The sequence below is a fragment of the Chinchilla lanigera genome, unplaced genomic scaffold, assembly GCF_000276665.1.
Source record: "Chinchilla lanigera isolate Chin_1 unplaced genomic scaffold, ChiLan1.0 scaffold00006, whole genome shotgun sequence".
Classification (NCBI taxonomy): Eukaryota; Metazoa; Chordata; class Mammalia; order Rodentia; family Chinchillidae; genus Chinchilla; species Chinchilla lanigera.
The window spans coordinates 38,523,939-38,540,333 of NW_004955407.1; the positions used below are offsets into that span (position 1 = coordinate 38,523,939).

General features: G+C 49.2%; 1 protein-coding gene across 2 annotated transcripts; it reads left to right on the forward strand.

The window, feature by feature from the left end:
- The first annotated feature begins 216 nt into the window (after window positions 1-216).
- LOC102029152 (ral guanine nucleotide dissociation stimulator-like) lies at window positions 217-2,570 on the forward strand. Of its 2 annotated transcripts, none has more exons than XM_005375781.2 (5): window positions 217-421; window positions 612-805; window positions 1,357-1,404; window positions 1,877-2,066; window positions 2,485-2,570. In XM_005375781.2, the coding sequence occupies exons 1-4, from the start codon at window positions 260-262 to the stop codon at window positions 2,046-2,048; spliced, it is 576 nt and encodes a 191-aa protein (XP_005375838.1). In that variant the 5' UTR covers window positions 217-259; the 3' UTR covers window positions 2,049-2,066; window positions 2,485-2,570. The 2 variants fall into 2 exon arrangements, with proteins under 2 accessions (XP_005375838.1, XP_005375837.1); XM_005375780.2 differs by having other exon boundaries at window positions 1,877-2,048.
- Window positions 2,571-16,395: the final 13,825 nt, after the last annotated feature.

Here is a 16,395-nt window from a genome sequence, read left to right on the forward strand (position 1 = left end):
ACCAGCTTTCTCTGCCCACCAGGACCCAGATGCACTGGAGTCTGTGTGCAGATAGGAGCACAGGGTGGGGTATGTCCAGTTTTGACCCAGGCAGGTTAGGAAGAAGCAGCCAGCAGGCTGGGATGTCTTTGCAGCTTCCGCTTTGAGAAGGGGACAACAGAAAGTGACCTCACTTCCTTGACAGCGCACCAAACAGAACTTGGAACCCCAGAGGCTGGCTGGCTCTAGTTGCTTGTGGAGAGACTCGACGAACAAGAGGATGTGGTCGTGTTGTCGCACAAATAGCCCAGGCTCAGGACACAAGAGAGAGTGGAGTGGAGGCCTTGTCCAAATACAGACACACTGGGACACCTGTCGCCCCCTGAGCCTCAGGCGTATTAACACAAGGATCCCAAGTGTGACACGGAAGAGCCCAGGACAGGTCAGGGTCAGCCAGCCCAGCACTGACCCCCGGGTTGCCCAGCCCCCGCCTGGGAGGTGTGTGGTGAGTGTGTGTGTGAGTATGTGAGAATCAAGGGGCTTCTGGCCACACTGTCTCCCTTGGGTGCTGAGCTCTACCGGGTTGGCGACAGTTTCCAAGCTTGAACTCTCCCTTCTTGCTGCCACCTCAGGGTGCAAATGAGTTTGCCCCCCGGCTGGAAGAGGCCCGCCGGGCGGGGAGCCTGGAGCCAGGCACCCTGAAGAAGCTGGTGAACCAGCTGGTGCCTGCCCATCGCCGAGGGGACCCCTTCTTCGTGCCCGCGTTCCTGTCCACCTACAGGAGGTTCGCCACCACGCGGCAGGTGCTGGATCTGCTGTTCCTCAGGTGAGCCCCACCTCCAAGCCAGGGGACCCACCAACTCCTCGGTGCCTCTTGGGAATGTGTGGCACTGTTCTGTGCCCATTTTGCTCTGTGGAAATTGGGGTGCTCAGAGGACACCCCTCTGATGGTATAGACAGGACCAAGCTGGCTGAGGCACCACAGCACCCACCCAGGTCTGGCTCTGTGCAGGGGGAGTGCCCTGGGACTGTGGGGCTTCCCCTGCCCCAGGAAGGAGCTGTTCCCCGGGGCCTCCCTTTCCCAGGTTCCTGCCTATATGAATCCTGAGCTGCGACCCCTAGGGGCAGACGTGAGCCCAGCAGACTGAGATATCAGGAAACTGCTGGCTGGGTTCATTCACTGCACAAATATGTACAAAGCACCTACTGTGTGCAGGCACCTTTCCTGACACTTCACTGTGGTTCAGGGAGCAGCACAGACAAACCTCTCAGCCTCTCCTGCCTCCATCCCCATCCCCGGAATCAGGTCGTCCCCTAGACATCCTGGCAGGTGGGGACAGTGGGTGCTCAAAGGTCACACCCTGCCGGCCCTTCTAGGTACAGGTTCTTCCACCCCGACTCTGAGGAGGACCAGCAAAACAAGAGGTGAGAGGGCTTGGGGCTAAGAGGGAGAGCTCCTGTCTGCAGAGTGGGGATCCTCTGAGGAACTGGGCTTCCGTGGGGCTGGCAAAACCGGGGCTCCCTCAGTTTTCATTGAGTCCCGCTAGAGGCTGCGGTCCGGGGCCGCACCTCCAGCAGGAGGAAGACAGAGAAGTGTGGCCAGGGTCCCGCGCATGCGGCGAGCAAGGGTGGCCGGGCTCAGAGCAGGTACCTGTGAGGATCCATATGCAGACAGCCCATTCCCAGCAAGGAGAGCCCACGCCATCCTGTATGGAGGCTGCCTGGGAGGTGTGGGGTTCGGACAGCTCATGCGTGGGCCCCACACCCTGGACTGGGTGCCCAGCTGCCCCTGGGCAGGGCGGGCTCTGCCAGGCAGCCCTCCCTTCAGGGTCCCCGACAGGCTAGGGCGGGGAGGGGGCGAGGCCAGGCCTCTGACTCTGCTGCCCGCCTGCCCCAGCGCTCTGAGCTCCCTCCTGGAGACCTGGCTGCTCCAGTACCCAGGAGACTTTTGCCACTGCCCAGACCTGGCCAGCCTGAAGCAGCTGGTGGCCTATGCACTCGTCAACCTGCCAGACTCGCAAATCATCCCACAAGTGTGCGGACTCCTGAGCCGACCCGGAGCCCACTAGGTGCGAAGGATCTCCAGGGTGAGAGGCTGGGTGGGTGCCTGGGGGTGGCAGCAGGGGTCACACTGGGCCCCACACTGAGGAGGAGGCTGCAGAGGCTGCCACTGGCCAGGAGCCAAGGAAGAGGCTGGGACCACGACCGGGGGTGGGCCCGAGTGGGGATGCTGTGTGCTGTGGGTCAGCGGCTGGGGCTTCTCTGGCAGGAGGCGGCTGCTCGGCCTTGGGAAATACTCAGGGAAGGGCTGTCATGGAGTCTTTTCTCCTGCCCCTCTCCTGCCACTTCAGGCCAGAACTGCTCCCCAGCTGCAGCATTCGAGGGAGAACAGGAGCAGGGCAGGGGGAGCCACCACCCACTTCTGTGCAGCCGGGGGATCTGGAGCTGCACAGGTAGCAGCTGCCCAGCCTGACCCGTGTCCCCATCTTTCCCCCTCCCTGGCAGCTGGTCGTCAGGCTGCAGGACAGCTCAGGACACTCCACCTTGCAGGAAGGACTCCAGCATCCCGGCCCTCCCTCCTGCACCTGGAAGTCACCTTTTAGTTTTTTTGTTGTTTTCCAATCCATGTGTGGCATGGATAGGAAATTTTAGTTTAATAAATTTATTAAAATTTCATACATTTAATAAAATTTTATTGAAATAAAATTGAAGTCTTCCTCTCTTTTAAAATACACATCCAGGGGGCTAAATGCTCCCACCGTGCTGCACACCCCAGAGCACTGTCCAGCTGCAGCCCGGAGCCCCCAGCAGAGCCCCGGGTGCCGTGTGCGGGCCGCGCAGCACCTGCTGGGGAAGGGGCTGAGGAGCCCGGTGTGACAGGCACGGGCGGCCCTGAGGGGGGCGGGAAGACAGGCAGGCGAGGGCACGGCCTGCGCGGCCCCCCATGACACCCCAGGATCGGCTGTGCCCTGGGCAGCGCCCACGTCCTGGACAGCCCTGCCCCCGAGCGTCCGCTGCCCACCTGTGCTCGGAGGGCAGCACCCTCCCCAGCCGAAGCCAAGACACAGGAGCCGGCTGGGTCCACGCCCGTCACACACATAGAACTGAGGGGGAAGCAAATGCTCAGGAGCCCTGCCCCTGGCTCCCCACCTGGAAGCTATGCGGGACTCAAGAGCAGACCCAGTGCCACTTGGGAGCGCCCACTTTCACGGCTGCCATCTCTGTGGAGAGGGAGCAGGATGTGTGCCCGGGGCGGGCTGGAGGCGGCGGCCCAGGGAGGGTCCCTGGCCCAGATGTGGGAAACTAAAGCAAGTCACAGTAAGCAAGAGCAAGCACGCAGGGTCGCACACAGTGCCCAGGGGAGAGGGGAGGAGACACCTCCTGGAGCTAAAGGCTCCTTGGTACCTCCCCTGACTGAGGTTCAGGTTTGTGCTGCTTTCACGCACCAGAAGCAGAAGCCACGTGCTCAACTTTCAGAGGAAATCTTGGCGAAAGTCTTCCCCTTGCCCAGTCATAGGCCCGCCAGGTCCTGATGGGGTGCCTTCGGAGGCTGCAGGACTGATCCCCGTGTTGGAGCACCCCAGGGCTTCCTTAGAACAGGTCGGAAGTGAGCAACACAGCCCCCGGAGGAAACAGAAAACGAGACTGTGCTACATCAGAAGCAAAAAGCAAAACCAGTCCAGCAGAGGCATTGAACAGATACATGATAAACGAACTATCTAGTGGTCTGTCTGCATGGCAAGGGGCCAGTATTTAGGTGTGTTCTCATGGGGGCAGGTAAGCGAGACAGTGAGTGGAAGGTTTTATATAACAGAACAGCATCCAAGTGCCCGCTCCATAGCTCCTCGGTGCCGGATCTCCCACCATGCTGCTGATTCTCAGCACAGCGCTAGGCAGCAGGAACTGGATCACTTGCCTTCGTCTTCATATATGATGTGAAAGCACACAAGGGCCCCTCCTCCAGGCCACACAGGTCTCAATTATCTCTGAGCCCGGGGAGTTACGGAGACGTTTGTTCCCACTGCTACTAATCATGGGCTGGAGAGAGTGCCATGAGGAAGGGCACCCCCCATGGTATCAGCGGTCATTCCCTGTCCAGTATGGAGTCCATGGTTTCATCTCAGTGTGAGCAAGGGTGAACAAGAAAGCCACAAGCCCTTGCCCTGTCTTCCTGGAGCAACTCCAAAATGTGGAGAAAAGGGCATCGTGTTCAAATCTGAGCAAATGTCAATATAGTGTGGACCTTAAAATGTGCCAACTGTGCTAAAGATAAGATGGGTTGGAAGAGCGTTCTGAGACCGTGGTGACCTCTGAGCTGAAGGTCGTTGGAGCTCCTGGGACACAGGTTTAAAGTTCACAGGCTGGGGACAGGAGGAGGAAGATGGAATCCACAGCCGCTAGGGTTTGGATGCTTGTGTCCCCTCCAGTGTTTATTCAGCAACACAGTGCCAATGGCACAGTGCTAAGAGCTGCGCCATGTGTGAGACTAGCAGGCCATGAAGGCTCCTTCCTCCCGGACGGGCTCCTACCCAAGGTTCTACCCAGGGCGGCAGAAGACGAGACCCTGAGCTGGTGCCAAAAATCAGAATGGTGTGTCCTGCACTGGTCCCTTCCAGTCCTGAGTTTCCATAAAATGAGAGGCCACGCTGGCATTGCCAGCGCTCATGAGCCCCTGACTGTGGGCCTGGCTTTCACCGCTGTCCTCCTTCCCAAGCACAGGGGATCTGAATGACCTGCAGGACTGTGCCTCGAGGGGTAGGGTGCCTCTGTGCTAGCCTCTGTGGAAGCAGCACCCGTGCCCTTCCTGAGACGTGAACCCCACCCCACAAGGCATCGGCTTCCCTGGGTGTGGGCGCCAACCCTCTGGGCGAGGGTGCAGACCAGACCCTGTGTGCTGGTGGAGCTGGGCTTAGGTCCCGACTCTAAGGTTTGAGAGTGATTTTTTCGTAACCTAACAAGAGACTCCTGACAGTATTCCAAGCAAACGTTTTCTATAACACATGATGTGTAGGAGAAAACCTTGAGGATGAGCAGTGCCCTGTGGGGGGCGGGAGGATTGCTCAGAGCCTGGCCCAGGAGGAAGAGAAGCGAGGAAGTGTTCTGCCTGAGGGAGGTCCACAGACAGGACAGGGGGCCAGGGCAGGGCCGAGCCAAAGAGGGAGTCAGAAAGAAGCGATGCGTGGATGATGCTACTTGGAGAGTAACACTGAGAATGTCCCTCGTGTCAGCCTGGAAATGTGTCACCTACAGATGTGGGTGCTCCAGCCTCGCTAGCTAGAGAAACCAGTGTCCCCTGCCTGAGCCTCTCTGCTCTTCCACCGGAGCAGTCACACGGGGGGTCCCCAGGCTGTGCGATGAGACAGGTCGCTTCTCCCCTGCTGGTGACAGTTGGGATGGGCTGGGGATCCCCCCATGGTCTGGCTCTCTGTGTCGGAAAGGTGCTGGGGACAGTTGGGCTGGCCCTGTGTGCCCGTGTTCTGTTCAGTTGGTGGCTTTACCGGCTTTTCCCTGGGGCATTCTGGGGCTCCTTGCCTGGCTAGGACTTCCAGCACATGTCTGTGGGAATGTCCTCACTTCTCCCTCATCTGTGAGGGACAGTGTCACTGGGTACAGAATTCTTAGTGAAGAGGGATTTTTGTTTTCTAATTTCATTCATCACTGTAGATAACAACCAATTTCCTTCTGATCGCCAAGGTTTTCATTGTGAATGGAATGATGATTTTCTCAAGAAATCGCAGTGGAAATTATGTACTGACAGTGTCACAGATGCTAATAATTAATCTTTTTGTATTTTATGCAGAGAACGCTGTATCATCAGAATGTCAGCGAAGTCATAGCATCATTTGGGGACCTGTTAAAATTTAAAGAGGAATGGTTTTTAAAAACAAAGGATACAGATTGCAAACCAAAATTGAAAAGGACATTAAAAAGAAAGCAGGAAAAAAAGGTCATTAAAGTATTCTATGGGCTTTAATTTGTAAAAAACTAAATATTCTCCATAACCCATGCAAACAAAAAACATTTGCTTAAGCAACAAAAGGTCAAAATGTGCATTGATCACTGAGAGTTATGCCCGGCCTCCGGGCCGCTGGGTGGGCACTGGGCTGAGGGACACAGAGGTCTCCCCTCTCTCTGGGGCTGGTAGGCAGCAGGGCAGGTCTGCTGCAGTCCTGAGTGTCCCACTAAAATCAGGGACAAATGACCCTTGATCTTTTGTCTCAGAAACACAGCAGCTTCTCAGAACACAAGCAGCAGAGGCCCCTGCTGCCATGTGGAGGACGGTTCTCTAAGGAGTCCCAGGTGTCCCCAGGATGGCAGAGTGGCCAGGCAGGGCCAGAGTGAGAAGGACCCACTAGGAATGCTCAGCAGGACCCAAGTCACACCTACCAGGTGTCCTAACCTTGGATGCCCATGAGCACAGAAGTGGAGCCTTCTCACAGTGCCCCAAGCTGGGAGGCCACTGTGCACTTGACTCCTTTGGTTTCCCAGGAAAGCAGAACTCAGAGAGAAACCCAGCCTCTCTCTCCCTCTGTGAAAGCTTCTCAGCTCCAGGCAAGCACCTCCTCGGGCAGCCCTTCCCGGTCCTGTGCTTCTCTCACTGATGAAAGAGACACTCCAAGAAGCTCTCTACTGGGATCTCCTTCCTTAGAGGGGCAATACTGTGTACGATAGCTGATCAAGCGAACAATGAGGTCGTGAACAAGCCTCCCAGCATCCTAACATCCTGAAACACAAAGGATGTGTTTTCTCTCAAGCTGTTATGGTTTGTGTCTGCATGTCCCCCCAAATCCTCTTGCAGTCATGGGGCAGGCTTCTATTCTAGATTTTTGATTGATCCACAGTCTATGCTGGGATTATGGGTGTGAGTGCTACACCCACCCTGGGGCAACTAATTTGCATAGAATGTAAGGGAGGGAAAGAGGCTTGCTGTTCCCTCTGTCTGCTGCTCCTCCCTTTTCTTCTTGCTGCTTTTGCTGTCTTCCACTGCCATGAACTGTTGCCCTCTGCCATGTGCCACTCTGCCTTAGAGCCAGCTGAGTATGGACTGAAACCTCCACAAACTGTGAGCTAAGTCAACCTTTCCTTCCTTCATTTTGGGTGTCAGGTATTTTGTCTCAGCAATGAGAGAAAAGTAACCAAGACACAAGGCTAAGATGGCATTAGCTGCTAGGATGACTAACAGCCTAGTTTCGATTCTGCATCTCAGCTTGCTTGATGCCACAAATTGAATGAAAGGGGACCTCTCCTTGGTTTGGGGCCCAGCCTGCTTTTGAGCAATTCCAGTGGCTGGGTCATGCATTAATAAAGTCCTCCTGTAATCTTGCCTGGTCTCTCCAGTTTCTTGGAAATTTTGCAAAACCTGCCTCAGCTCCCAGGAGGACAGCTACCAATGGGCTCTGGGGGCTGCCTTCCAGAGATTTGGGGTGCAGTGGCAATGCAGGTACCGGGCCCTTGCAGCCCTGTGATTCAAGAGTTCATACCAGCATCCAGACTAGGACAAAAGTAGATCTTCTCAGGGGGAAAGTACCATGAAAAAGGCTGGGGGCATCTATAGCTCAGGGTGGAGCACTTGGCTAGCATGAGGAGGCCCCAGGTTCACCCCTAGCACCTCACACACAGGTACCCACCTAAAAACCCCACCAGGCCCCCAAAATCAATTTGAAAATCCTTTTCCTGCAACCACTGGAGTAACATCATCTCCAGATAACTTCTTGGCACAGCTTCCAACTGCTCAGTCTTGAGAAAGAAGTGATTTTTAAATAAAATGCAACTGCAGTGTCCAGAATCCCACACACCATGCATAGAGGAGGGAGCTGAAAAGTCTCAGCTTGCAGGACTTGGGGGAACATAAACAGATGTGATGCTTCCACATATGAGGAGAAGCTAGCTGGGTATGTGGCAAACACCTGTAATCCTAGCATTCAGGGAGGCCAGGAGGATCCCAAGTTCCAGGCTAGCCTAGGGATCTTGGCAACTTAGCAACCTATGGGTCAAAATAAATAATAAAACATAGCTCAGACTGTAGCTCAGTGCAAAGGCCCTGGGTTCAAATCTCAGTGAGCAAGGGCCAGGGCTCCCAGTGGGAGCAGCCCAAGGATAAAGCAGAGCTGCCAGGGAAGCACTGCTTGGCACCTACACACACACACTCCTGGCACCGTGAGAGGCCCAGAGCCACGGAGAGGAGGCCCCACCCGCTGCTGCAGGGAAATCTCCATGTGTGTGGGGTCCTCAGTACAGAGACGGAGCCTAGGGTCTGCGCACACAAAACACACGCTGTACCACAGAGCTGCATCCCAGTCCTTGGGATCTTCATGACTTTGTCCCAATAGGTGGTGGGACCAATGTGAGGATCCCAGTTTCTGCAGACACCAGCTTTGAAGGATGAGGGGTCTCTCATGCTTTCCACCATGGCAGTGACTGCCCCCGCAAACTGGCTTTGAATTGATTTGCCTAAGTGGAACAAACGGGTGGTTCTGTCACAATTAACAATTTGCTGGACACTGACTTCCCTCCTTCATCTAGGCAAGGAACTAACCATCGCTTCCAAATGACACATCTGTAAGTTAACATGAAACAAAACAAGTACCAAAGTCTCTCTAATCAGACGCCTCCAACACAGAGAAACTGATCCCTGGTCATCACAGCTCCCCATCACAACAGCAATCGAGGCTCCCTTGTTTGTCCCATGCTGACCTGGACCAGCAGGTATAGGCTGACCTTCACACAACTGTGCAGGCCTCTGGGCTAGCACAGAAGGATCAGGGCAGAAAGGAGCTACCACAAACTTTGCAGCATTGCCGCTCCATGGCACCATCCTGCGGCTGGGCCTTAAGTGTGCCAAATCTCCAAAGTTAGCCTTTCTCAGAACAAAGCCCATGAACTGAGAAGTACCCTGCAGACCCCTGAGTTTGCACACCTTGACTGAGCCTTCTCTTGTGGAGAGAGCTCCAGGGAGAGTAAGTATGTTGTTCAGATCACATTGTGAGATGGGAAGGAAGAACTCAGTCCCATCCCAGTGTCTTAAAGTCCACAGTCATTGCTCCCCCAGACTCTGAATTATCCCAGAATTCAGCACATGTAGATCAGAGTCCAAGCACAATAGCCCACAAGTCAAATCTGGGGCACAGCTTTCATCTGTAAAGTCCTAGTACAGCATGGCCACATCCTTCATTTCTGTCCTGAGTATGGAGCCTGAGGGAAAACAGGCAACAGAAGGACAGTGCCAGCTCAGCCTGACACATCGAAAGAATGGACAGATATCTACAGAGTGTTTTGTCCAAAATTATTATCTTTTTTTTTTTTTTTTGGTACCAGGAATCAAACTCATGATCTCAGGCTTGTCAGGCAAGTGCTTATGCTGCTGAGCTATATCCCCAGCCCTGAATCCAAAATTAAAATACTCATTTTTCTCAGAAGCACATGGAACTTTCTCTTTATGACAGAGTAGTACTCCATTGTATAAAAACCCCACATCTGGGGCTGGGGATTTAGCTCAGCGGCAAAAGCGCCTGCCTGGCAAGCGCAAGGTTGTGAGTTCGGTTCCTGGTACCGGAGAAAAACCAAAAAAAAAAAAAAAAAAAAACCCACATCTTCTTTATCCATTCACCAGGTGATGGGCATGTGGGCTGTTTCCAAGATTTGGCTATTACAGACTGTGCTGTTAGTGTAAATAAGGACAGAATGTATAACCGATATTGTGAAGAAATAGGAAGAAAATGTCTAAATGGAGAGGGGAATATGGTGAGGGGGGACATTAAAAAGAAGGAAAACAAGGAAAGAAGCATTTGTTTTTTGTTTGTTTGTCTTTTGGAGACAGGGTCTCTGCTATGCAGTTCAGGCTGGTCTTGAGCTCACTTTGTAGCCCAGGCTGGCCTTGAACTCGCAATAATCCTCCTATCTCAGCCTTCCAAGTGCTGCGATTACAGACATGCACCAACATGCCTGGCTAAAGAAAGCACTTGTAAATGGGAAGGGGAGTAGGGGTTGAAAGGAGGGTAGGGGAATAGGAAAAAGATAAAAAAAAGTGATCCCCCTATACCACTGGATCAGCAGCCGGTGAGAGAAGAAGCCAGGACTTATCTCCACTGGGAGAATCCACATGCCTGGGCCCTGCTGATAAGGCAAGAGAAACTCCATTTTTCTGTTTTTAACCCCATATTAAGAAAAGTCACTTAAAGTTCACATAAACTATAGTTCACCCCAGTCACCTTGGTCAGTTATCAACTCAGAGCAGAACAGAGTCATAAAATGGGAACAGAACAAACAGGACAAACTGGGAAGTAAACTAAAAGTTAAACTGCAGGGGTCATGTGGAATTTGGTTGTCTGACCTTCTAGAAGAAGTAAACTTGTGATAATTGTGACATTCTTGTAAGATTCCCAAAAATGAGGTAATGGTTACTCTAGAAACCTAAAATGTACTTAAACTGAAGGTGAGACCCAGATTGGCTCCTGGTTAGAGACTGTCTGTCAGCCGGCTCCAATAAAGCTTTGTTTGTTCCTGCCTTTTTGGTTTTCTTGTGAGTGCCTTTCTTCATGAACTAGCTTGCTGTATCAGATGGAGGCCCTGAGCTCGAGATTGGCAAAAAAACAAAAAAACAAAAAAATACTCTCACTTGAGGAAGCCCTATGCCTCCCGGCTTCACCAGCCACTCTTCAGGTGGCATTTCAGCTGGCCACCTGGGACAACTGCATACTGGGATGCTAAGGCAACATAAGCAAGAAAGACAAAGCCTGTTCTCCGACATAGGTAAGATTTTAAATTGGATCCTGTTGTTTACATTGGGTTTCTTTTTCCAGGCTGAGAATTGGATGGGCTGGGCTGCTAGATGTGGGAGCTGTCTGGTCTCAGTGTAGCTGAGGGTCTGTGCAGAGATTCGCCTCTGAGTCTGTTCAGGGTTTTGTCTCTGAGTTTGGGCAGAGTTTGTCTCTGAGTTTGTTTTGAATTTGGTCAGTTTTGGACTCTAAAATTTTTTTCAAATTAATGGTCGGAGGTGATTCATGATTCCTGGGATTGCTTTGCTGTGTTTGTCTGTGTTTGTTTGCTCTGTGTTTGTCTCCCAAATGCACCTGTGATTTCAGGTTGCTGCAGCCTCAGGCTCTCGTTTGGATTGTTAGCTGAGGCGGGGAGCAAAGACCTGCTAAGGTAAACTGCTCTCTCTCTTTGCTCTAAATTGAGCTATCATGGGTTTAACAAACAGTAAGCCCACCATTCTAGTTTATGCATGATTAAGAATTTTAACAAACTTAAAGGTGATGTGTGTTTGTGGATTCCTAGATCAAGTTCTGGTAATTAAAGAAAGGTCCCCTACTGGGTTAAATAACCGTTAGTTATCACAATCTGATCAGGCCCACAATCTCTCAAGCAAGTGGATGGCAAATGTTTAAATAAATGAGACAACTGAAATGCTTTCAGGGCTCCAAGAAGCTCTCACTCTCTTACAGCTTCAGTATTCTCTGAGTTTAGACAAAGACTTCTCTGGGCAGCCCATATTTATTTGGTTTTCAAACAAAGGAGGAGGATACTCAAGAAAACACAGAAATCTAGCACGACCTTGGGAGAATTTTCCCAAGTAGTAAATTATGTCAATCAGAAGAACTTCCTTATCTTTAGGTTGTATCTATTGTAGGAGTGTGGAGCCTGCAGCTGCAGTCCCCTCGTAGTTAATTGGGGTTGGAGCCAGACGTCCTCAGCTGTGGCCTTATCTTGTCCTTTGAGGCATCACAGCTTCACAGGCTAATGCAGGCCTCAGGGTGACCAGCGACTCCCAGAGGTTCACTTACTATGAGTCCACTGCCCATCTTCAGACAAGGCGCCTAAGCTTTGGACAGCTCACAAGTAAACACAGAAGGCCAATTGGCTAATATTAAATCCTGCTCAGAGCCACTTTGTAGTGGTCTCCATCAGTCCCCTAAGCAGAAACCCCCTATTTTGCCCTCAGCCCCTGAGAAAGATGATCCTTTTGTCTCCCAACTCAACCCCCACCCCTCCACACCCCCGCATCCTGCACACCCACTTGCTTGCCTCAACAGGAGATTCCTCCGCAGCTGAGGCACTGCCCCTGTGGCTTTCTGTTCTCGCCACCGCAGGCAGCTTTCCCCCAAGTCCACAGCAGATTCAGACAAGGAAGTCTCCTCCTCAGGTCTGATCCCAGTCTTGCCTCTCTAGCAGACTGCTATGATGAAGCTGGGAGAAAACCCTCATTCTGCAATTGGGGAACTGAAAATCCCCCTTTTCAGAGCAAACTCAGGCTTTGATTACTTTGCTGGAAGTGGTGTTTGAGATTGACTGCCCCACCTGGGGTGATTGTCAACAGATAGTGTTAACTTTGTTTTCTTCAGAGGAGACAAAAAGGATTTTAAAGGTGGCTGAGAAACAAACGAGATTAAATACAGGAAAAATCATCAGGCTTTGAGGAAAGGGCTTCTTTCTGTGGCTTGTCACCCCACTGACCTACATAAAGTGGCAAAAGTGTCACAAGCTGCAGAATTTGGAAGGTATTATAGAGATGAACTTGTCCCCGCTAATAGAGACTGCCCAAAATTCGTTTCATGACAGAGAGGACACAGAATGGAAGTTTAAGCAGGAGCAGAGGAAAGAGATGTTAGCGGCTTACAGGAAGGAGGCAAGGGAACTAGGGAGAGAGGAAAGAAGGGTAAACAAGGAGAAGGCAATTGCATTCCCTTGGATCCAGACCAACGTCCCCACTGTAAAGAGAAGGGACGCTTAAAGTGAGAGTGTCCAAAGCTGCTAGACGAGGAGAAACAAAGGAAAGAGAAAGTGTTTGTAGTGGAATCAGGGGAAGTTTCAGATTGACCAGGTCATTGGTCCCTGTCCCTTGGCCCTGGGGAACCCATGTTAACTGCAAATGCAGGGGAAAACCTGTTAGATTTTCCAGAAGTTACTCAGGCAATAGCCCCACTCCTAAGTCAAAAGAAATTATTATGGTTATATTTAGTCAAAATATATTTGAGTGCACTCTGATTTTATAAGCAAATTGCCTTGTGTGTTTTTTGTTTGTTTGTCTCTCTGCCCAATCTGTAAACAGCTGTTTTATCTGAGTTCAACAAAGGCAATCCTGGGCAACAAAGAAAAGGCAAGAGGCATCACAATCCCTGATTTGAAATTATATTACAAAGCTACTATGATAAAATCAGCACAAAAAAAGTACAGATCTGAGGATTAGTGGAACAGATTAGAAGATGCAGGCACAACTACAAACACACTCAGCCGCCTTATCTTTGACAAAGGGGCCAAACACGTTCACTGGAAGCAAGAGAGCCTCTTTAAAAAATGGTGCTGGGGGCTGGGGATTTAGCTCAGCGGCAAAAGCGCCTGCCTGGCAAGCGCAAGGTCGTGAGTTTGGTTCCTGGTACCGGAGAAAAACCAAAAAAATAAAAATAAAAAAATAAAAAATGGTGCTGGTAAAAGTGGCTTTCCACATGCTGAAGACTAAAACTAGACCCAAGCCTATCACTATGCACCAAAATAAAGTTAAGATGGCTGAAAGATCTAAATATTAAAACAGAAACACCAGATCTACTGGAATAGATAGTAGGTGGAAGTCTTGAAGACATAGGGGTAGGTGGAGAGTTCCTGAACAAAAACCAAACTGCACGGGAAATACTCCGAAGAATCAACTGGGATCTCATCTTAGTAAAAAGTTTTTACACGTTAAAGGAAATCACCAACAGGGTGAAAACAAAACCCATGAATTGGGAAAAAAATTTAGCCCACTGTCCCTCAGACAAAGGACTCCTGTCTAGAACATATAAAGAAATTTTTAAAAATCAGGCCCCCAAAATTCAAAGATCCAATACAAAAATGGGCATCTGAGATGAATACACCCTTCTCACATGAAGAAATACAAATGGAAAATAAATACATGAAAAAATATTCTATGTCATTAGTCATTCAAGAAATGCAAATTAAGACAACACTGAGATTCCATCTCACCCCAGAAAGAATGGCTTTCAAGAAAAGAACCCATAACAAATGCTATGGAGGGGCTGTGGGGAAAAAGGAACCCTTCTCTACTGTTGGTGGGAGTGTAGACTGGTGCAACCACTGTGGAAATCAGTCTGGAGATTCCTCAGTAAACTAAGATTAGAAGTCCCATTCAACCCAGCTATTCCCCTCCTGGGTACTTTTCCAGAAGAACTGAAAACATCATACCACAGTGTTATATGTGCACCCATGTTTATAGCAGCACAATTTGTAATAGCTAAATCTTGGAAACAACCCAGATGTCCATCAACTGAGGAATGGATAAAAAAGATGTGGTATTTTTATACAATGGAGTATTACCTAGGTATAAAAAGAGATAAACTAGAGGCTTTTATAGGTAAATAGATGCAACTAGAGACCATACTCATTAGTGAAATAAATTAGATTCACATGTGTAAACATCGGATTTCCTCTGTACTATAAGAACCTGAAAGAGTAAATAAAATCTGAAAGGTACAATAGATATTGTGAAAGGGAAAAGAAACTACTCAAATAGGAAGGAGCAGTTGGGATGAAGGAGGAGAGAGGAAAAAGAAAGAAGGGAGAGGGAAAAATATGTATATGTATACACAGAATAGCTAGGATAATTGTACTACTAATATCTGTTGGTTTACTGAAAGGAACTGTTAATATGTAATTGGTCAATCTTACATGCCTATATCTGGTTATATGTGCAACCACTTTGAAGATGACATTATATAATATAACAACCACTGTTAATATCCTATCACCATGTTTTGAAATTCTGGATCATTTTTATTGCTCTCTATGCTGTTTTGTTTGTGAATTTGTTTTTGTTATTTTGGGTTTTTTTTTAAATGAAAAAGAAAATTTATATGTATGTATAAGGAGAGCTGGAATAGGTGTATTGCTGATGTCTGTGGTTTACTGAGAGGAACAGTCAATGCTTAAAATTTTCTTTTTTCTTGACCAATTTTGCATGCTTGAATTGGGTAATCAGAACGACTGATCTGAAAACAATATGCAGTATACAAACCATTGTTGAATTCCTACCATCTTGTATGGTGAAGCTCTGCATCATTTTCAATGTTTTATTTATTTATTTATTTATACTTGTTACTGTCTTTGTTTGATCAATCTTACACTCTTATGGCTAGTGAACTGAGCAACTTTGTTGAAGATAAAAGTATGTAATATAGCAACCACTGTAAATTCCTATCATTTTGTTTTGAGGTCATGTATCACTTTTGTTGTTTTTGTGTTGTTTTGATTTTGTCTTCATTGTTGTTTTGTCAGTTTTTTAATTTTTAAAATAAAAAAAAAGTGTGCCAGAGGGGCTGGGGATTTAGCTCAGCGGCACAGCACCTGCCTGGCAAACGCAAGGTCATTAGTTCAATTCCCGGTACTGGAAAAAAATAAAACCTGTGCCACTATATTAAAGACCAAGGGGCGTGGATTATCATACTTTTTTTTTTTGCCACTGATGGCTCAGAGACTCTGGGCAGGTTTATTCATTCTCTGGTTATCATTCTGCTGGTCTCTGACATTCTTCAAGCTGGTGATTATGAAAGCCAACACCTGGAAAGCCTTGAAAAGAGCAAGATCTACTTAACCATTTGTGATGATTACTTAAACCATTGCAGTTGCGATCATATCCTGTCAATGTCTGGTTGTCCTTCTACAGCCATAGGACTTGCTTTCTATTCTACAGTCGCCTTTGTGAGTAGATGCAGAGCTGTGGCTCAAATTATTCCACCAGGTGTCACCAGGAAGTATGAATGGCTAAACAAAGAGGGATGCGAGGATAAAATACTCTGGGAAAAATATGAGAGCCTATTTTGTAGATCAGAAAGACTTTGCCTGAGGTGTGTTCATGTGGAGGACCTTATGGAGGAGGACTATGATATAGCTTGAAAATTTACCCCCTTTTCATAGGGATTACTTAGTTTTCTCTTGCCTGGGGTTTCTTCTGTAACTTTATTTATGTTACCCCATCATTGCCTTTGATAGCTTTTCTCAGTTCTTACACATTGGCATTACATGACCTCCCATGTCACATTACTTTGCCTGAGCCTTTTTTCTTGTGTATAATCTAAAACTGACTCTTCTGTGCTAAAATTGTTCTCACGTAGATGGTGCTGGCTCTACCCTGCTCCTCTATGACTTGCCGTGCCTTTTTTCAGAATCAGCAGAACTGGGGCTGGGGATTTAGCTCAGTGGCAAAGCGCCTGCCTTGCAAGCGCAAGGTCGTGAGTTCGGTTCCCGGTACCGGAGAAAAACCAAAAAAAAAAAAAACAGAATCAGCAGAACTGATCATTCCTCATAGTTTTCCAGGCTGAACAGAAAGAATGGAAGAAGGTTGCTCATTTGAGCCATGTCAGGGCCAGTAGAGTGGGCCAGAGTCTTTCTCTATGTAGACATGTTTTCCAAACATAATAATAAAAATAA